This window comes from Nannobrachium achirus (genome assembly GCF_963921795.1).
Source record: "Nannobrachium achirus genome assembly, chromosome: 22".
In the NCBI taxonomy this organism is placed as follows: domain Eukaryota; kingdom Metazoa; phylum Chordata; class Actinopteri; order Myctophiformes; family Myctophidae; genus Nannobrachium; species Nannobrachium achirus.
In genome coordinates, this window is record NC_137829.1 from 1470363 (window position 1) to 1493066 (window position 22704).

The 22704-nt window shown below is 44.5% G+C and overlaps 1 protein-coding gene across 1 annotated transcript in view; it reads left to right on the forward strand.

Moving 5' to 3' along the window:
• Nucleotides 1–22704, forward strand: part of LOC308308144 (low-density lipoprotein receptor-related protein 1B-like) — a gene marked incomplete at both ends in the record, with an annotated part of 592679 nt that overhangs the window by 177523 nt on the left and 392452 nt on the right. Inside the window, 8 exon segments of the mRNA XM_080753509.1 lie at nt 2109–2330; nt 3165–3206; nt 3208–3286; nt 3289–3309; nt 9541–9777; nt 13299–13441; nt 13829–13866; nt 19683–19902. Of these exon segments, the coding sequence (XP_080609635.1) occupies nt 2109–2330; nt 3165–3206; nt 3208–3286; nt 3289–3309; nt 9541–9777; nt 13299–13441; nt 13829–13866; nt 19683–19902 (1002 nt within the window).

The window sequence follows — 22704 nt, forward strand, 5'->3', positions numbered from 1 at the left end:
AGCTATTTTCAGTGCTTGATACCACACTGAACTAAGTATAATCACGCCGTTACTGGAGATGTGGTGTACAGCATGGATTTCTACACAGAGAGGGCAATTCTTTCAACATAAGATCAGCGCCGGCAGGCCGTATACGCAGACTACGCACTCTGCGTAGGGCCCCGCCGACCAAAAAGGCCCCCCCCACCGCCCTCTCCTCAGCAGAAAAGAACTAGTGCTGCATGGTTAATCGTTTTCAAACCGAAATCGCGATGTGAAATCCCGGCGATTAGCGAATCGCAAGGGCTTCCCAAGCAATATGGAGACGTTTTAATTTTTCAAATCCCTTCATAATTGACTAAAGCAATGATCAAATCAAACTGTGGTGACTTTCTTTGCTTCCGCGCATCTCCACACCGCTGAAAGAGAAAGTGAATGTAATGTTTTGGCACAGTGGCCACTGTGCAGGAGCGTGGGAACAGCATGGGAACTAGGGGTGCTGCAGGTGTTCCAGCACCCCTATGGGGAAGTTTTCATTTTTTATTTAAATAAGAAAAGAACAAATCAAACATAGCAAAAATACATTGCCTGTTGTTGTCGTTTTTTATTTATTCATTTATATATACTTTTATATATATATATATATTTCCATTATAAAATGGATTAAAAAACGATAAAAAATGTTAGGCCTATTATTTTTTCGCGGGCGCTCGCTATGCTCGCGCCCGTAGGAAGGCCCCATAGCAGAATCATGCTTAGGGCCCCCATGGGCCCAGAAACGGCTCTGCATAAGATGCTGCATTGAAGTTCAGGAGAGTTTGGACAAGGCAATTCTCTTGAATGCTGCCTTCAGGTATGGCATGGAAAGATGGAAAGAGGGGGCATTTGCATTTCTTTCACCATAGTGAAAACTGCATTCATTGGTCTGGAGAGGGCACTTTTTTACAGACTGTTAAAAGTCTCAAGTCTCAAGCCCCCTTTCATGTCTGTGTGTGCACGTGCCTGGCCCACGTCATAGTGTGAGGCTGTGTTGACCAAAAATAACTGACAAGTCATTATTCTCTCTTTCTCTCTCCTCTCTGGCACACACACGCACACACTCTTTTGCGGCCATTAATTAGGGACGATTAAAAAGCCACCCCACCTTTCAAACATCTTTTAGAACTAGTGATTCAACCTTGCTAATAAAAGAAAGAAAGGGCCATTTGGAGCAGGTGTTCCTGGCATAATGAAGGCTGCTTGACGCGCCCGTGGCCTCTGCTGACAGTTAGAGGAGCTTCTCTGCTTTTCATCTCCATGGGAGAAAATGGAAAGCAGCTTCTCTCTTCAGCCAGTGAATGTCAACTTAATACTGACTGTATAATAGTCCCGTCCGGGAACTACCTCGCTCCGGTGTTGATTTTGTCGACTAGAACTATGACGAAAATGGCTGCTTTTCTGACGCTTTCTTTCATCCTCGGCGGCGCCCCCTCTGGTTGTTGAGGTGAGGTGAGGCCCGCTGGGCTTTGTATTACAGGCATATATACTTTCCTGTGAACACAGCTCACCCGGCCGTGTGTGTGTGTGTGTGTGTGTGTGTGTGTGTGTGTGTGTGTGTGTGTGTGTGTGTGTGTGTGTGTGTGTGTGTGTGTGTGTGTGTGTGTGTGTGTGTGTGTGTGTGTGTGTGTGTGTGTGCGCGCGCGCGTGCGTGCGTGCGTGTGCATGCATGTGTGTGCACGTGCATGCTGGGGGTGTGGGCTTGCTAAATGTAGCGTGCCGGGCTATGGTGTCAGGGCCATGGGAATCCCTATGGAGCTCGGCCCACTACTGTGACCCCGTGTGGGAAGCCAAATGTAGAGAGTCCCTCCCCCTTGCTCACGCACGCACACACACGCACCTACACATACGCACACACGTGCTTGTGCGCGTGTGCACATAAAGCGCACGCAAGCCCACACCATTGCAACTACCCACCCACCTTCATGTGATGTCTTTGTCACATGAAGATAAAAAGGCCGGTATTCTTTTTATACCCTCCTTCCATAGTGTGTTGTTGACTTATTTTAGGATTTCGGGGAGGGAGATGAATCACAGTTGTTGTTCTCACCTCTCTCTCTCTCTCTCTCTCTCTCTCTCTCTCTCTCTCTCAGGTGTCTTACATCTATGGATTGGCGGTGTTCGAGGACCACCTCTATGCCACTCACGCCGACCCTTCCAAAGGGAGCGGCGGCGGCGGCGGCGACGCGGCGGTGGGGCTGCTGCAGATCCAGCGTTTCAACACCACGGCGGAGCCCAGGGCGCTGGCCGCCCGCCTGGGGAATTCCCCCGCGGGCCTCCGTGTTTACCACAAGCTGGCTCAGCCAAAAGGTGCGGTGACACTCCCCGCTGTAGAGGTTAAAGCGCTGGGGGGGGTGGGGGGGGGGGGGGTGACGCGCGGGTGTCAAACTCTAGTCCGGCGATTCTCCATCTTACATGACGAGAGAGGGGTCCGTGTTGTGTGACTGTAGCTACTGTTGTATAGCCGAGGTTTGGCGGAGGAGGATGTTATATTGTCAGGGGTGTCGCACAAAATTGACTGGGCCCTGGGTACAAGGATTTACTGCGGGCCCCCCATGAATGGGAACGCGAATGGGAATGTATTATTACGCATTATTTTGTGCTTTCTTTAACTATTGAAAAATAGCAGATATACAAGCTCACAGCGCGGCACCGAGTGCCGCGCTGTGAGCTTGTATATCTGCTATTTTTGAAAAATCTTGAAAATTCTTTGAAAGTCTTTGAATATTTCAAATCCTTCTAAGGTTTTTTTTAAAAACCTATGTTTCTACATCAGTGGTACTCAGACTTTTTCATGTGAAGAACCCCCAAAATGATATGTATTTGTCCACGGACCCCCATCTCAGAATATTTAGTAATTCATGCATGCATTCAAAGATTTGCACATATTTTCTCACATTTTCAAAACAGCAGATCTACAAGCTTGCAGCGTGGCACTCGGTGCCGCGCTGTGAGCTTGTAGATCTGCTTTTTTTCAATAGCTAAAGTATAAAATAATTAAGTCCCCTCCACCTTGGGCCCTAGTAACTCAAGTCCCCACTTCCCCCCCCCCTCCCCCCCCCTTGTGACGCCCCTGTATATATTGTCGTTTGATAACCCCGGTGCCCTTTTGTCTTTTTCCTTTTCTCCCTGGTTCTTCCTGTCTGCAGTCAGGACTCAACGCATGCGAGACGGACGCCTACGGGAAAGCCGGGGGGATGCTCGCACGTCTGCCTGCTCAGCGGCAGCTACAAGTCCAGGACATGCCGCTGTCGAGCCGGATACAGCCTGGGCCCGACGGACAGGCCTGCAAAAGTTAGCACCTTATTTCTTTATTTTCATCTTTTTTCACACTTACACTGTGGTCGCAAGGAGGGGTGTAACGATATAGTAACCGAATCGAAAAATCAATTTTAATTTGCAATGATCTACTATAGGCTGCTAGCTTAGGGTTGAGCTCCCTCCCTCTGCTGATCTGAAGAGAATAACTCATGATAACTTGAGATTATTATGCTGATCTTCTCTAAACTATTCTGATTATATTATAATCAATGTTATTGCATATTAATATTCAATTATGCATCTATATGTTGATATTGCAAAACTTGGAACAAATCATCTGAGAAGAAAACCTGACACCAACCTCTTCTTATGTTAATGTCAGATAATATTAGCATGGTCATTCTCCCGACCATGCAATCTTATCTGTATCGTTTCATTCTCCCGACCATGCTAATCTTATCTGTATCGTTTCATTCTCCCGACCATGCTAATCTTATCTGTATCGTTCCAATCTTAGCAACAGCAATTTTAGTTTCAGTTTGAATCTAGTCAAATTAAATGTGTTGATCAACTTAAATTGCTATGAGTACTATTTACTGAGAACTAGGTCAACTCAATATGTTTGAGTTGACCTAGTTCTCAGTAAATAGTAATATTTTTTTGTATATCGTTTGCAAAAGCAAAATGTCGTACCGTTTTGGCTTTGTGTCGTATCGGTATCGTTTTTAAAATACGGTGATCGGAAATCGAATCGTTTTGCAATGTAAATAATTGATTGCGTGGGAACAAAGTATTTGTGCCTTGAATTTAACAATTTTAAGAGGGAAAATGAAAAAATAGGGGTCTAATTACCTTTCCATTCCATATAGCTACTCTTGGTCTATGGATAAATGTGTGTAATCTCTGTGTTCATGTCGAGGTGGGTTCGTCCATATGTGTTGAAATATTATGTCCATGTATTTGCTAGATAATCACAGCGTTTACTTCCATAATAATAGATTTTTTTACACGTTTTACACAGATTTAATTTCTTTGCTAAATAGTTACTATATCGATTTTAAATCATTGAATCGAATCATATTGCCATGAATGAACCAATATCGTCCATGTATCGTATTGTTAACCATGTATCGTGATGCGTATCGTATCACTGTTAAATGTATCGTTACACCCCTAGTTGCAAGTCCTATAGATGGTATGTGCATGCATAAAGTGAGTTTAACATAGTTTAATGCAATCAGAGGGACTTTTCTCTTTGGATGTGTGGGCTGTCAAGGCCAGAAATTTGTTTTTTTTGCCACTCAGTAGATGATGATGTCACGCGCATACCTCTATAGCTCTGCAACAAAGTGTTAATTGAACCACTTCCCTGAACCAGGGAAGAAAGGGAAGTCTGTGTGTGTACAAACATACTCCCCTCTCTGTCCGTCCGGCTCATTTCATCAGATTTAGAAAAGCCCATTTGTCTCTGATTCTTTTCCCATATTGCTTTTGTTTTGGTCAAAACAAGCTTTAATGACTAAAAATAAGACTAAATATATTGACCATTTCGTCAACAAATAGAAACTAGACTAAAATGTTAAGGAGGGACTAGTGGAGAAGAGAACCAGGAGAACTAAAAGACGAGTACTTTTTACGTTTGGTTGTGCTCTGGTGTTGTTCTGAAATAACAGATCTACAAGCGTAGTGAGCTTGTAGATCTGCTATTTTCAGCATGCAACCAAGTCAGCCATTGCAACGTACATTTTAGTCGACTAAAAGCTCATGAATTCTAGCGAATAAAGACTAAAACTAAGACTAAGACTAAAACTAAAACATTTCGGATGACTAAAAAAACAAGTCGGATGACGAGTAAAACTACATTTTATTCAAAAGGCTAGGACAAAAAAAAATCTAAATCTGCTGTCAAAATCAACACTCTACCTTGTAGACCTTGGAGCAGCTGCCGTCGGCCATGGCTTTCGTGTCTTCATGTTGCCGCGCGTGGCTTTCCACCGAAGACGGACGGTGTCTTTGCTTAGCTTTGTCTCTGCCTGGTGTCAAAGACTGGCAGCATTAATCTTCCGCGTTTGCCGGCAGCCGACGGTGAAGTCTTTCAACGTCTGGATTTTCAAATCCATGTCATGTTCGTGGTTGCCACCATCAGGGGCGGCTTCAATCCACCACACAATGCACGCAAGTCAGAGCATGATTTGCATCGAAGACGCGTTTCCCCACAACACGAGACGCGCCTGTAAAGGTCATGTGTCATCTCCACAGCGTTACCATGCCGCGTGTCATCCGGGCCGAGACAGAGCCGCATATCACCTGACAGTGATAAAGATGAACACCCGGGGTGGGAGGTGGGGTGGGAGACGGACGGACGGGGGGGGGGGGCTCCGTTTGAAAATGATTTTCCGCTATCGACCCCCATGTCGCAAGATCTGATTCATTATTGCCATAATGTAGTTTTAACCCTCAAACACCGGGAACGCGCCCGAGTCGCGTTTAACCACTTTAACCACTATTTTATGCTTTAACTGTTGAAAAATAGCAGATATACAAGCTCACAGCGCGGCACCGAGTGCAGCGCTGGGAGCTTGTAGTTCTGCTATTTTTGAAAAATAGTGAAAATGTGTGCTAGTCTTTGAATATCTTTGACCCGACTTCTAAATCCTTCTTCTAAATCAGTGGTTCTCAAACCTTTTCATGTCAAAATCCCCAAAATTACATTTATTTGGCTGCGGACCCCCATCTCAAAATATGTTGTTCCAGGGACCCCCCAGAAGCAGAGATTTGAGTTAGAAAAGTTTGCTTTGAAAATATATATTGAAAAATGTGCCAACATTTTCATGATTTTTCAAAAATAGCAGCACTCGGTGCCGCGCTGCGAGCTTGTAGATCTGCTATTTTTCAATAGTTAAGCATGAAATAATTCTAGGCCCTAAATGGGTTAAGTTTGTCTGCGTTTGCCTTGGCTTTGCCCTGCAGCTGATCAATCTGTGGACATTGTGTAAGTTGACAATAAAAACAAAGATCAAATTGATGGCACAATCCCAGCGCCTCGACCACATTTTCGATCGAGGGGTAACGAAGCATCGGGCTGGCGCGCCGTGACACATTTGATTTATCCCCCCCCCCCCCCTCCTTTCTCTCTTCTTAGATGTTCCGATGACACCACAACTCTCTCTGTCTCTCTCTGTCTCCCTCTCTCTCCCTCTCTCTCTCTCTCTCTCTCTCTCTCTCTCTCTCTCTGTCTCTCTCTCTCTCTCCTAGTGGCATAGTAATGAGACTGGGTGCTAAATGGCTAGCTCCTCCCACAGCCAGCCAGCCAGTCACGCTGGGGTTTTGATATCTGGGTCTCGTTGCAGCGCTTAATTGTCTCCCGGGTAGAGAGCTGCTCTCTCTCCTCACAGGATGATAAATGGAAGAGAGGCATGTGTGGTCCTCACCCCCAGCAGCCCCGTGTCTCCTGGGGAGGGGGCCGGGAGCCAGGAGGGGTCTGCCTCTCTCTCTCTCTCTCTCTCCTCTCTCTCTCTCTCTCTCTCTCTCTCTCTCTCTCTCTCTCTCTCTCTCTCTCTCTCTCTCTCTCTCTCTCTCTCTCTGCGGACCATCCCCTTGGGTTCCTCTACACCAAGCCCCCCGAGTGGCGGGTGGTTGGTGGTGGGGCCGCCGCCGGAGGAGCTGCCTCAGCTTTCTGGGTCTCTCTCTCTCTCTCTCTCTCTCTCTCACTCTCTCTCTCTCTCTCTCTCTCTCTCTCTCTCTCACTCTCTCTCTCTCTCTCTCTCTCTCTCTCTCTCTCTCTCTCTCTCGCTCTCTCTGTTTGCCTTTTCCTCTCAGACGCCATGCTATTTTAGATCAGAAGGGGTGTGTGTGTGTGTGTGTGTGTGTGTGTGTGTGTGTGTGTGTGTGTGTGTGTGTGTGTGTGTGTGTGTGAGCAGGGGTGTCACACCAAATTCTGGGCCCTGGGTACAAGGATTCACTTACATTTTTTTGGTGCTTTAACTATGGAAAAATTAGCCCAGTTCCAGACCCTGAATCGCTAGCCACACCCTTTAAAATTTGTTTTGGCCATTCAGGGGTCTAGAATCGCTCTCATTGAAGAGGCCTTCCTCGTTCGAAAATCCGTACGGCGAATCAGCGTCGTGAATCAGCGTCTTGTGATCAGCGTGGGTGGGCTTTCCCAGAACTCATGTGCGTTTCCAAGTAAACCGTACCCGCGCATCGCGTCGCGGTAAAATGCGGGAAAAATAGCAGATATACAAGCTCACAGCTCGGGCCCTTGAGCTTGTAAGGGGGTCCTCGAGCTTGTAGATCTGCTATTGTTCAATAGCTAAAGTATAAAAGAATTAAGACCCCTTAGTAACTCAGTCCCACTCCCACTGAGCAGCTAGACTTAAGCCAACTATCACCATTGTCTGTGTTTGCCCAAGCAGCTCCCCCTCCCCCCATTCCTTCCCTACACTGTCAGGTCAGGTTATATAGCAGAAGTGTGATTGAGGGGGGAGACTATAGTCATTGGCACTGATTACTGGCTCCATTAAGGTGAATGGATGGCCCTGGGCCCATGGCTCACAGATAAGAACAATGTGGCCCCGGTAAAGAGGGTTTAATGCTGGGATCAGCATTGATGAATTGTACCAATTAATTGACAATAAGAGTTGGGGAGTAAAAAATAAATAAAAAAGGCCCACCCTTGCTGTCTCTTGCCTTTTGTGTGCGTCGTTATAGAAGTAGGATGGACGATATGAAAATGTCATGTCGCGATTATTGGGACCAAAGGAATCGCGGTTTACGATATGATCGCGATAATCAAAATATACCCCCAACCAGGGCAGGAATTTCATGGAGGCCATGAAGGCCATGGCCGCCATTGCCCCTCAGCTTGGCCTTGTGCCCCTCAGCTTGGCCTTGTGCCCCTCAGCTTGGCCTTGTGCCCCTCAAACCAATGGCATGACTTGAGGCCACAGTGGCCTTAATGCCCTTTGCCCAACCTGACTGTACTCTCTTTCTCCTCTGTCTCTTTCTTGTCAATATGTAGACAGTAGACACTGGTGTCTCTTTCTTGTCAATATGTAGACAGTAGACACCGGTGTCTCTTTTTTGTCATGTAGACACCAGTGTCTTTTTTGAGATTCTGTAATCTTAACTCCCCAGAGTCCCCATCTTTAAACCAATCCAGTGACTTTGATTGGTGCAGGGCTGAGCATGGATCAGATTGTAAATACCATCATTTATTCATTTCACTGCAGATTAGGTTATCATCCCTAACCCTGCTTAAATTCAACAAATTCTGACAATGGACTAAAATCTTGTTTTATTTGATGGCCTTCCTGCCCTGGCATGTGGCCTTTGTGCCCTAAAAAAAAAATAAACACCAAAGGCCAAGTGGCCTTGCCCCTAAAATGACGAAATTCCAGGCCTGCCCCCAACATCCATTGTCCAGGTGGCGCAACATTTGTCAAAAGATTGCCAGATCTACAAGCTCGCAGCACGATGTGTTGTGAGCTTGTAGATCGAAAACTTTTTGTCAAAGTTATTTGGTAAAGTGAGAAAAAAAAGACCCAATTTCAGGTCCCTTTTACCAATTATAGAGGGTTTAAATGTTAGCGGATGCAGCTTGGCAAATAAAAGGTGTATTGATCCCGGTGCATGACGGAGGATCATTTCATGATACATTTCAAATCTCCACGATACGATTATCGTGAGCGATTACCTTCCCCAGGGGTGCTTTAACTATTGAAAAATAGCAGATATACAAGCTCACAGCGCGGCACTTGGTGCCACGCTGAGAGCTTGTAGATCTGCTATTTTAGAAAAATCGTGAAAATTGAATATTTCAAATCCTTCTAAGGTTTTTTTGAAAAACCCATGTTTCTATGTATGTCAGCGATGCTCAAACCTTTTCATGTGAAGGACTCCCATGTGAAGGACCCCCAAAATGATATGTATTTGGCCACGGACCCCCATCTCAAAATATTTAGTTCCAGGGACCCCCCATAATGAAGCAAAATTTGAGTTAGAAATGTTTGCTTTAAAAAATACATATATTCAAAGATTTGCCCACATTTTCATGACTTTCAAAAAAATAGCAGATCTACACTCGGTGCCGCGCTGTGAGCTTGTATATCTGCTATTGTTCAATAGTTAAAGTATAAAATAATTAAGGCCCCTCCACCTTGGGCCCTATAGTATCTCAGTCCCACTCCCCCCGGCCCCCCCCCCCCCCACCCCCACCCCCACCCCCTTGTGACGCCCCTGACCTTCCCATCCCTATTATTACAGAGCCCAAAAACGACCTGTTCCTGTTCTACGGGAAGGGCCGGCCCGGGGTGATCCGGGGCCTGGACCTGAACGTCAAGTCCAGCAACGAGCACATGGTGCCCGTGGAGGACCTGGTCAACCCGCGCGCCATCGACTACCACGCACAGTCCAGCTACGTCTACTTCGCCGACACCACCAGCTTCTTCATCGGCCGGCAGAAGATCGACGGGAACAGCCGCGAGACCATTCTCAAAGACGGTGCGTGCAATGGGTACAATTCATCCACCCATCCACCCATCAATCAATCAATCAATCAATCAATCTTTATTTGTGACATTACAGGTAATATGGATGAAATTCTTGTTTGTTCAGACCCATCAGTGAAAGAATATAGAGAGCAAGAGCATAACGTCACTGTCGGGCAGAAACCTTGTATCTCCAAGTTTCAAATGTGTACATTTTTTCGCAAAGCATACAAGGCCGTCGCACCAAAGTAGTGAAAACAGCAGATCTACAACTACTACTTGTAGATCGTCTGTTTTCACTACTTTAAATCATTTTTAAAATGATAAATACAAAACAAACGGTTTTGGAAATACAAGGTTTCCACCCGACAACGACGATGAGGGGAAACAGGAGAGGGGTAGAGATAAAGTGCATGATAAGTTAGGGATGCATCTAAAGTGCATGTTAATAAAATCACATTTATACGTGCAAAATAGACCATTAAAACGCAGTTCAATCAGTCTGTGAAGTGGCAACAGGTTTAGCTCTTATTAACTCATTCCCTGCCAGGCCCGATAGTCCCGAGATTATTCCAATGTCTTTCCCCGCCAGGCCCGATAGTCCCGAGAATTAAAAAAAAAAAAAAAAAAAAAAAAAAAAAAATTCAAAAAAAATTTTTTTTCAAAAAAAATTTTTGACCCCAAAAAATGGAGTAGGCATGATAGCAATCGCGAAATTGCATGTTTAACCCCCATAGCAACCCCATCTTTCAAGCATGGCAGCCATTTTGGCAGCCATCTTTGTTAAACATAGTGGCTGTTATCTCATGAATGCCTGAACGGATTTCCATTCGGATTTTTTTGTTTGAAAGCTGTGAGCAATGTGGACACACGTGGTGCATTATCTAGGCATGGGTGTGCATGATCCGTGCACACCCAATTACATGGAAGTCTATGGAGACGAATGGCAGGTGGGAGTACGGAGGTATGTTAAAATGGCGGTCAATGTGTTAAGCAGTCTAATCGCTGACAAGAAAAAAAAACACATAATATACATACATATCTTTTCAGTAGCAAAACAGAATCTAAATAGCATTTGCATAACAACACCTTGGCAAATGTCCTCCTTTCTCACTGACAATGTCCTGACAAGCCAATGACAGGATGTGGGAAGTTCTCAAGTAGCACATCAATAATAGCTTATATAAGCAAATGACATGTTTTATCACTACTGTATCACTACTGTATCACTACTGACAGCTTTTGTACCTTTTTCTTAGCCTTCAATCCAGTCTATGCTTCAGTCCCAAAGTAATTTGCATTATAATGCATATAGAACCACTTTTTCTACCACTTTTTGTGGTCACATGTTCAAATACTGGATTCTGATTGGCTTAAAACAGTGGTAAATCAGTCAACAATCTTGAGTTGGCTCATGGACCCCGCCCACTGAAACAATTAATGATTGTAACTAAAGATCCTTGCAAGTTACAACTGTGTTTTCTTTCATTTATATGGTAAAAGTGGTATTAAAGCAATTTATTTATTTAAATGGCTTACATAACCTGCTTTCCAAAAACACCATCGTGAATCTGTGTTGTTGTGCAACTACTGTATTTAACCCTCTGTACGGTGTATTTTCTGGCAGCGTATCTGGTCAACATCTGAATCAATCTTTCAATTGAAGTAATGTGAATGACCACAGGAAGCTGGTTTTGCATTAAACCAGGGGTCTTCAACGTTTTCAGGCCGAGGACCCCTTAGTCAAGAGAGAGATGAAGCAGGGACCCCCCACAACCCATATAGTTTCAGCACAATCATCAGTGTATTTTGGATTCATATCCATTCATGTTTTCAGATATTTAACCACTTGAACCGTAAAGGGCCACTTCACCTCTGGGACAACCCTATCTTATTTTATTGTTGTTTGTGACACGATCAACACAATCCTGAGTTCTTTTTTGTGTTCAATCTGTGTTTTTAGATATTTTAGTATTTCAGCATGACTAGTGATGCATTTTGCATCATCAGTGATGCATTTTGCATCATCATCATATTTCAGCATGACTAGTGATGCATTTTGCATCATCAGTGATGCATTTTGCATCATCATCATATGATGCAAAACGCATCACTTACATGCTGAAATACTAAAATATCTCAAAAAACAGATTGAACACAAAAAATAACACAGGATTGTGTTGATCGTGTCCCAAACAACAATAAAATAAGATAGGGTTGTCCCAGAGGTGAAGTGGTCCTTTAATAAACTTGACCTTTCACTTTAGTCTGCTCTTTTTCTCCTCTACAGTCTACACCAAACCTCTTTGGCTAAAGTTCTCAGAATGTGGACGCTAGGGTTCAAGTGGTCCTGGACCCCCTGTTGAAGACCCCAGCATTAAACTGTTCTTCGCTCCTTTCCTTGAACAAAGGACTCCCACACACTGTATTCTATCTACACTTGCAATTCAAATTAAAATGGATATATTATTTTATTGGGAACAACGTTACGGGACACAGACCTTCATCAGGTTATCTAAAGGTCTGTGTACCGAAACATTGTTCCCAATGAAGAAGACGGTGTGCGGGGAGTCCTTTCTTCTACAATGGTCTTTTCCAAAAGCACCTCGGTGTACAAAAGTGCTGCTCTTTCTTTTATTTCATTAAAATCGTACTATTTTATATGAAAGTAAGAGGATCAGGGCTACACAAATTAGGGAATCACTTGCTGAATTTAAATGTTTCTGAAAAGAGTTCTGAGAGATCGAGCTTCACAGATTTTCTCGAATTTAGAAGCTCATAATACATCTTAGGAAAGACAACCTGCGTTTCATTTTGGAATCACATCACTTCTGAAAAGATAATACTAAAACACGATACTTCACTCAAGCTCTGATTTGGCTGTCACGAAAGGGATAGAGCAGGGGTTCCCAAACTTTTTTGTCTCAGGGCACCCCATGAATACGTTTTTTTAATCCGAGGCACCCCTACATTATAATTTTCACTCCCAGCACCTTATATTTATCGTTGTCGGGTGGAAACCTTGTATGTCCAAAACCGTTTGTTTTGTATTATCATCTATAAAATGTACTAAACTAGTGAAAACAGCAGATCTACAAGCACACAACGCCTCGCAACGCGAGGCGTTGTGTGCTTGTAGATCGGCTGTTTTCACTAGTTTTGTGCGACAGTCTTGTATTATGAAGCAGGGCTTTGCATTACCAAAAGACATCCTCATTTGAAACTTGGAGATACAAGGTTTCTGCCCAACAGTGACGATATTTTTGTGATTATGTTGTGAGGAAAACGTTGAGATAACAGCCATTTTGCTTAGAACTGACTGAAAATAACTTTGTACTTCAAGTTTAAAATGATACTAAATATTTTTTCAAGTGTCCAAATAGATTCCAAATATTATCAAATGATCTCGCGGCACCCCTGGACTGCCGTCGCGGCACCCCAGGGTGCCCCGTCACCCACTTTGAAAACCCCTGGGATAGAGGACCGGAGGAGGAGAGCAACGAAAAGCTGATTTGATTTGTGTTTGAACGGCAGATCTGGACAACGTGGAAGGGATCTCTGTGGACTGGATCGGGAACAACCTGTACTGGACCAACGACGGGTACAGGAAGACCATCAACGTGGCCAGACTGGAGAGGTCTGCCCAGACCCGGAAGACCCTCCTGGAGGGGGACATGTCCCACCCCAGAGCCATCGTGGTGGACCCCCTGAACAGGTCAGTCCCACCCCAGAGCCATCTTGGTGGACCCCCTGAACAGGTCAGTCCCACCCCAGAGCCATCGTGGTGGACCCCCTGAACAGGTCAGTCCCACCCCAGAGCCATCGTGGTAGACCCCCTGAACAGGTCAGTCCCACCCCAGAGCCATCGTGGTGGACCCCCTGAACAGGTCAGTCCCACCCCAGAGCCATCGTGGTGGACCCCCTGAACAGGTCAGTCCCACCCCAGAGCCATCGTGGTGGACCCCCTGAACAGGTCAGTCCCACCCCAGAGCCATCGTGGTGGACCCCCTGAACAGGTCAGTCCCACCCCAGAGCCATCGTGGTGGACCCCCTCAACAGGTCAGTCCCACCCCAGAGCCATTGTGGTGGACCCCCTCAACAGGTCAGGAAAGATGCCCTCCAGATGAGTGTGTGTCGGGTGCACTGGTTCAGGCAGAACTAGTCTTATTAGAAAGGATTACCTCACTTAAACTCATACCCCGCCATTTGTAAATACCTTCGTACTCTCATATGCCTCTGTCTCCATAGACTTCCATGTAATTCATAGTACACTGATAATGTCATGTCCATGCCTAGATAATGCACCACGTGTGTGTACATTGCTCACAGCTTTCAAACAAAAAAATCTGAATGGAAATCCGTTCAGGCATTCATGAACTAGCAGCCATTATGTTTTCCTAAAATGTAAACAAAGATGGCTGCCATGTTTGAAAGATGGGGTTGCTATGGGGGTTAAACATGCAATTTCGCGATTGCTATCATGCCTACTACATTTTTTGGGGTCCAATTTTATTATTATTTTTTTTTTTTAAACGAGAAATTCTCGGGACTATCGGGCCTGGCGGGTAGAGACATTAAAATATTCTTGGGACTATCGGGCCTAGCAGGGAATGAGTTAATCCTTTTTTTTATGATTTAGATCAAACACAACGGGCGTTGTGTGATTGTTTAGAAGGAGGGTATCACATGTGTGGTTGCAAAAGAGAAACCGTGGAAAATTGAAATGAAGATGGCGATGTACAGGATCATTAAAAATGGCTTACTGGCTGCTTTGATGTTTGGTCGATGTATCAATGTCTACCAATATTTATTTATTGCGACCATTTTTACAGTCTATTGGTTCCCTGTCACTGTGACATCACTCTGACATCATGCTCTGATGTCACTGTGATGTCAGGGGAACCACTCTTAACGCAATGGGTTTGCTGCTCTGACATCATGCACGCTCTGGCTTGATGTCCCTTTCATGCCCATATATTTTATGCCCATATATAGTCGAGAATGTGATGTCAGAACATGCCCATATATGGGCATTCCCAGATCACACTAGCAAATGTATTACATCCGTGTCCGTTTTATGCCCATATGGAGATCCCTGTCCTCATCAATAGTAAGGGCATATCTGGGAATGCCCATCCAGATCACATTTGGTAATGCCCTGTCACTGTTGAGATTGGGTAACTGGTCCGATATACATCACTGGCCAGATAGCCAAGAATTGGCCCTTTAGGGCGAGGTCGTATGTCTTACTAGTTTATTATTATTCTTATAATTGAGGGGGGGGGGGGGGAGACTCTAATTAGAGTCTTTTCTGTCTCTAATTAGAGTCTCTAATTAGAGTCTTAAATTAGAGACATACACCTACAGCAAAGATCGTTGGGACTCGAACCCGCCATGTGCTGTCAGGTTACATTAGAGACAGCGGTCCGGGCCAATATTTATGAATCAAAAGTGTGGATCCTGCTATGAGAGAAAGAAAAAAGAAAAGAAAAAGAAATGCTGATTTCTCAGTATAGCTGGAAGACTGCCGGGCCAAATTTTCAAGATGATGGATAACATGGAAAACGTTGGCCCACATTAAAATGCTCTGAGATTCCCGACCATACAATATCCCGCCAAAAGAAAATCTTGAGACGGCATCATCATCACGAGGTGTAAACTGTAGTACAATCTTTGATGTTACCACAGCTTACACAGCTATTAGCCGTTCAGTGCCTTCCAAGATGATTGGGATGAGAGATTGAGATAATGGTTCGGTCCTTCTCCTCTCCGTGCCACCGTGATTGGCGATGCTTGGCGTTCGGTGGGTTTTTAATTAATTTCTGGATCCTCAGAGAAATCCTCTCGCTGTGTTTTCACACCCTACATTTAACAGATGATGATGACTTCAAACCATAAAGTGTGAAGAATAGTATTTAATATTGTTGTTGTTGTTTTTTTCCCGTTCTCCACACAACGATTTACAAGCCATCCGGAGCTTATATATATATGACATCTGAAGGCTGCCAAAAGTGACATGCCGCAAGCTGTTGTGCATGTCTTTCATGGCTTGTTGTCGCGCTGTGTCTTAGCCAAGATGACTGTCGGCATGAAAGAAAATCCTAAACTATAAGCCCTTTTGCCTTTTAAAAACTGGACTTGATCCAAAAGAGACATAATTCACCTGACAGAGGACATGCGTCTGCAAAGCCCTTAAGGTCAGGATGTTTGGAATGTGACACTGTTTTTGCTTTTACACAGTCACGCAATTCATACAATCCGACACACGCTTGACTTCAAGGTTGAGTGCAGCAGTTTAGAATCTTCCCCTCTTGTTAAAGAGATGCAGCAGTTTACAGTTTAGAATCTTCCCCTCGGGTTAAAAAAAATGTGACCGAACACAGCTGAGGGCTAGTCATTGAACATTTTTTTCATTTTCATTTTTTTACAAAATGATAAATTGGTTGTGAAGATTGACCCAACAGTTTTGTAGATATAGCTTATAGAGTTATGCCATGCAGAAATACTAGATCTGAGAAATTCAGCCTTTTAGATAAAATGTAACCTGCAAAATGTGATGTTTCTCTTCACATTAATTAAAAAAAAGTCTTATTTACATGCAGAGTTAAGCTCTGGCGTTTAAGGGAAATGTAGCCTGATATTTATGAAATGCTTTTGTGGCTTTATCACATTTTAGAAAAAAAAAAAAAAGTAATTTCAGGGCTGGTCTAAAGCTGTGCTTTCCGAAATGACTGCCCCTCTGCTATGCTGGGACACAAATCGTAGTAGATTTTGATTATTATTACAATACATGCATTACCCACTTCAGCCCTATATACATTTTGGCCATTTTAAAACAGCCGGTCAACAAACTCACAATGTGTCGCGGAGACGCGGACGTGACGCATTGTGAGCTTGTAGATCTGCTGTTCTCAAAAGATTTTCAATACAATGTATCCACAACTTTCCAACGTCCCATCATGCATTGCACATAAGGAGTCCGGCACCGGAGTGATCTACAAGAGTGATCTACAAGAGTGATCTACAAGCTCACAACGGTTGCATCTGCGACGCGACGTGAGCTTGTATGTCTGCTGATCTCCGAAAGTGTCCCGCAAATAATTCTACTAGTAAATTCTCACGGAAACAGGTGGATACATTTGAAAACTAGTGAAATAGAGACGTTCTGCATAATGGAGTATTTTTTTTTTTTTTTGTACTTTAAGTACATTCTGATAACAACACTTTTGTACTTTTACTGACGTGACATTCGAATTCTGGGTGCCATGGTATTGGTCCGAAGGTTCATTAGTCCGAAGGTTCATTAGTCCGAATTTGTTTAGTAATACTATGCCTAACTCTAACCCTAACCCTAACCTCAGTAACCCTAACTAAATTCGGACAAATGAACGTTCGGACTAATGAACCTTCGGACTTATGGGCAGTTCCCGAATTCCGGACTTTCGTACTCGTAACGGACTATTTTGGCGCTGCAGTAATGATACTCTCTCTTAAAGCGTGTGAGTAATGTTTCCACCGCTGTAGAGTAAGAGTTAATTCTGGGCTCTTATAGCCTCGTCTCAGCCTGTCTGACAGGGAGCTCTCTCCTCAAACGGCCAGGGAACAGGATCCTGGCCTTTTGCACAACATTTCATTAAGACACTGTAGCTCTGAGATAAACTCGCCCCAGCACTGAGAGGGCTATCATTTCCTTTTGTGTCGAAGAGTTAATCACTTTCACACTGACCATACCGCACTGACAACAAAATGATTAGAAAAGGGTTTTGTTTTTTTGGGGGAAGGTGGGGGGGGTTTGTGAGGAACCAATCGACACGCGTCAGACAGTGGCTTTGATCTCTATCTGGCCCCGCTAGATGGGGTCTCTCCAGGTGAAATGACTGCGGCCGGCCCTCCAGCTGATGTTCTCGCCGCCGTATTTTCCGCACCGCTTGCCGCCTCCAGCCTGTGTTGACACGATAAGGCTTAACTTACTCCATGCTGACTTTAAGCCAGTGTGGTGCCACACAGTATACTCCACCTCTGAGGTTACTCATAGCTCACCCCCCCTGGTTCATATTAAACTCGCGGAAAAATAATAATAAAAAATAAATAAAGGAGAAATATAAAAGCATATGTAAACAAGAACCCCTTTTGATTTGAGTGCTAATTTTATTTCAGCTTTGGTTTAGTTGTCAACGCAAGTTTGTGTTCTTGCGCGCGCATGCGAGCATGTGCGTCAGCGTGTCCGTGTGTCTGTGTGTGTGTGTGTGAGTGAATCTTGACTGCGCCCAAGCGGATGCATGTGAAGTCTGCATGCATGGATGTTTATTTGAGTTGCCGCTTTGATTGCGGCTTTGGTTTGCTGGTTTGCGTTTGCTTGTTTGTGTGTGTGCGTGTGTCTGTGTGCATGTGAATGTTGAGTGTGTCCACGTGCATGCATGCATGTGCATCGTGCATATCGTCACTGTCGGGCAGAAACCTTGTATCTCCAAGTTTCAAATTTGTATGTTTTTTCTCGAAGTAAAGCCCTGCTTTATCAGACAAGGCCGTCGCACAAAAGTAGTGAAATCAGCAGATCAACAAGCACACAACGCCTCGCTGTAGATCGGCTGTTTTCACTATTTTAGTTCATTTCTTTTAATGATAAAAACGAACGGTTTTGGACATACCGGTACAAGGTTTCCACACGACAACGACGATATGTAACGTATTTGTGTTAGTAGTGTGTTACTGTGTGTGTGTATGGGAGAGAGAGCGCGCACGCACACGCGGCAGCCAGGAATGAATAATTCATGGGGTCATAAAGATGACTGGTGCAGACAGAGGGAGTCTTCATTCACTCCTCCTTCCTTTTCATGTAGAGCTCTTCCCTCCGCCACGCAGGCTTCCATCATTGATGAGAAGCGGGGGCCGCGTGGCTCTTAGTCTGCAACGCTCAGACACCAGCAAATCCCCTGAGCCCGGTTACTACCGAGCAGATCGCGTCAAATCGTTGACCCAATCACTTTTCAAATACCACGGCCCCTCTGGGAATTGCAACGGAGCTTACCTCAAGCTCATCGTAGTAACCAGACATACAAGGGACTTATTTTCTTGGTGGCGTCGAGTGGACCGGATTGTTTTTTTTTTTTTTTTTTTTTTTGCATAGATGCAGGAACGGCGCTATAGCTGTTTGTTTCCATGGCCCGGGGAAGTGTGGCCTTTTTGTCTGACAGGGACATTATGTTGTTTGGATTCCACTGATCGGTAGCAGTAAAGGGTCTAGCAAGACTACCTGTCATCTTACAATAAATGCGACAAGTCTCTGTGAGCGTGCGTGCATGTATGTAATCCGCGTATCTCGAGAACCGTTCGTCCCACCGGCTTCAGATTCGGCACGCGCGGTCCCCGCCGCGGCGCGGAGTGGAGTGCAGTGCCCGGCCTCGACCCGACCCGACCCGATGCCCGGCTTTCCGGAACCGGCGTGAAAGCTTCGGAATCTCAATATGCGGAGCTGATGTCTGACATCAGGGTTTTCCAGAACCTGCACTGTGTCTGCAGAGATCTGACAGGTATAATGGGGTTTGCATTAAAGGGCAGAGCATTCATTCCCTATTTGCATCGTTCCCGAGTTGGCCCGGCCCCTGACTAGACGAAATAATCTTTCATCAATACTGGGTTGGGTGTGGCCATTCTGGTGAAGTGGTTCCCCTGACATCACAGTGACATCAGAGCATGATGCCAGAGCAGCAAACCCATAGACACGTCTACACGTCTACACGGACTGTGACGTTTCTCATAGTAAACTGCGACCTCCGGTCGCAATTATTTTGGGGGGCCTGAAAAGTTTGAGAACTACTGATTTAAAAGGCATTTGTTAAATCAATCAATCAATCAATCAATCAATCAATCAACCAATCAATCAGTGGCTCAGTGCTTTGTGTTGCGTGTCGTGTCCAGCTGGATGTACTGGACGGACTGGGAGGAGGACGAGGTGAACGACAGCATCGGGCGCATCGAGAAGGCGTGGATGGACGGCTCGCACCGCAGCGTGTTCGTCACCTCCAACATGCTGTGGCCCAACGGCCTGGCCCTGGACCACGAGCAAGGCACCATGTACTGGTGCGACGCCTACTACGACCACATCGAGAAGATCCACCTCAACGGCACGGGCAGGATGGTGAGTGACTTTATAAACATTAAGGATGTCCATAATTACAACACCAGAGGCAGCGCCACAGATCACTTTCAACCCAGAGTCAAAACCAACAAAGGGTCAAACTCTTTTTTCTGCTATACCACCAAAATGTGGAAAGCCTTACCGAAGGCCATAAAGGAGTGTGGATCACTAGCATCCTTTAAAATTGCCCTGAAAAACCACTTACAGGCAGCAGCCGTTCGCAACTGGTAAAAAAACTAACCTAGCCCAACCCTACCCCCCCTGCCCCTTCTTTGTATATACTTACTGTTTTTTTTTAATTACTGTTTTCCTTTTTTTTTGTTCTCTCATTTTTATTTGTATTTACATATCTACTGCATAGTACTGTGTTCTATTCGTCTGTCATTCAATGTTATATGAGATACTTTAATGGTTTCCTGTGGAAATGAGCTTAGTCTTTTCATGGATCTCCTTTTAGTAGACCTTGTACCAGTGAACTGTACCGTCATGAAACTGTACCTTTTCCTATGCAAACTTCTAATAAAGTCTTCAATCAATCAATCAATCAGTCTGAGGGTTGAAAAAAACAAAAGAATTAAAGACATCTGGCATTGTGATTGTGATACTCCTTACTACAGTAGTGAAAGTATTCCACAAGTGCGCGCTGGGCGATCAAATAGAATACATTTTCTGTTACTGCGTTGTCTATTTCTCGCTGCAAATATATATTTTTTAAACATTTAATTCTTGAGAGCAACGTTTAGTTGTAAATGAGGCTGTGTGTTTGTGTACATGGCTGACATGTTGGATATGGCATACATTTCACGCAGTGCAGCAGGTGCTCTGAGCCTTTGATTAGGCATCGGTCTGCTATAGAGCGGAGCGGTATGTTATCAAGAAATAACACACAGCTGATTTCAACCAAGCCGTGTATTAAGAACCAGCAACTGATCCCACGCACCCAGAAAACGGTTGGAGGGTGCATGTTTCCACCCGAAGGAATTATATGTAACTTTAAGACTATTAAAAAAGCAGTCATTTCCCTTCATCAGTAACTATATTATTGTGCTGGGGTGTTTCCTTGCAGAAAGACACATCCCCCTGGCTGTATTTCTGTTCTGTTCAACTCTTTATGTTGACATTAAATGTCAACAGAAACAGTGGAGGGACGTTTTCGTCAGGGGGAGCTCAGCCAGAGCTCTTAATTAATCCCTTTGAAGTTCAAAGGGGTTGTGCACTAAGGTAATTGATTGGGCCATAAAAGTGCCAAGTCCTCGTTAGTGATGTCTCTAATCAATGAAAGCATCAAAGAAAAAAATCCTGTTTGATGCCTGTCATAGAGTGTAGGGGGAGGGGGGAATGTTTTTGTGTACACACAAGCTTGCATATTTTTTCCTTTAAACCGCAAGGCTGCGTTGTTGAACACATACACAGCTTAACATCAGGAAAGTTACTCACCCACCCAGGTGACCGTTGCGTTAATTTGGTATTCCTTTTCTTACTATTATGTTGCAAATGATTGTGTGTGAGGGGGGCAAATAATAACATTTGACAGCTGTGAGAGGCAGGGTTCCCACGGTCATGAAATTCCTAGAAATATTTTGAAATTAGAAAAATATTTTTCCACTTTGAGGGTTCCCTGACACCTTTTGATGCGGGCACGCGCGTGTCCATCGTGCACGATCCGCATGCACGCCACGGCCCGTTCGCGGCGTGCACGCATTATTTTTTAGCTACACTGCCTTTCTTTGGGCATTGCACATAGGAGTAAGCGACTCGTTATTGTGCTGAATTATTGTTATATATAGTCCTGGAAATTGGCTTAAATATTCTGGAAAGGTTGGAGAGGTTGAAAATCTGGACAAACACTTACATTCGCCAATACTTTGATGACTGCCAGATTTACATGAGACTCAAAGTATCACCACTGGTCACCAACCCAGTCACAAATTATTGGCTCAGGATTGGAATGCGGAAAAAATAAATAAATACAATATGTTTTCATGGGGTGAGTAATTGATAGAAACTACTCCTTTAATAAGTAGGCTAATGCAATTCTAAACGGTTCACTGGGCAAGGAACCATTTTTAGCTGCGACTGTGTGACCTTATCTCTGCCAGCTAGGCAGGGCTGGGAAGTAAGTAAGTGCATTTACTCAAGTAATACAGGGAAGTATTGTTTCAGATTTTCAATACCTGTGTACTTCTACTCCACTACATTTTAATACATTGTATACTTTTGAGAACTTGGTGAAATGGGACATTCTGCACATTGAGTACTTTGGTCCATTAAGTACATTATTTATGCCAATACTTTCACTCAAGTAAATTGTGAATTCCGGACGTTTACTTGTAAGGGCACGGACACACTGCACTTTTATTCTACATCAGGGCTCTTCAACGTTTTCAGGCCAGGGACCCCTTAGCTGAGAGAGAGATGAAGCAGGGACCCCCATAACCTTTTCATAGATTCCATAGTTTCATTGTTTGACAGCACAATCATCAGTGTATTTTGAATTCATGTCAATTTGTGTTTTCAGATATTTAACCACTTGAACTGTCAATACTTAATAAACTTGACCTTTCGCTCTGTACTTAGTCTGCTCTTTTTCCCCTCTACACCAAACCTCTTTGCCAAAAATAGCAGCTCTACAAGCTCACAACGCCTCGCACTGCGACGAAGCGTTGTGAGCTTGTAGATCGGCTATTTTTGGCTAAAGTTCCCAGCATCTGGACACTAGGGTTCAAGTGGTTAATACAAAGATTTGGAGGACCCCCTGTAGTAACTCTGAGGACCCCCTAGTGGTCCCGGACCCCCTGTTGA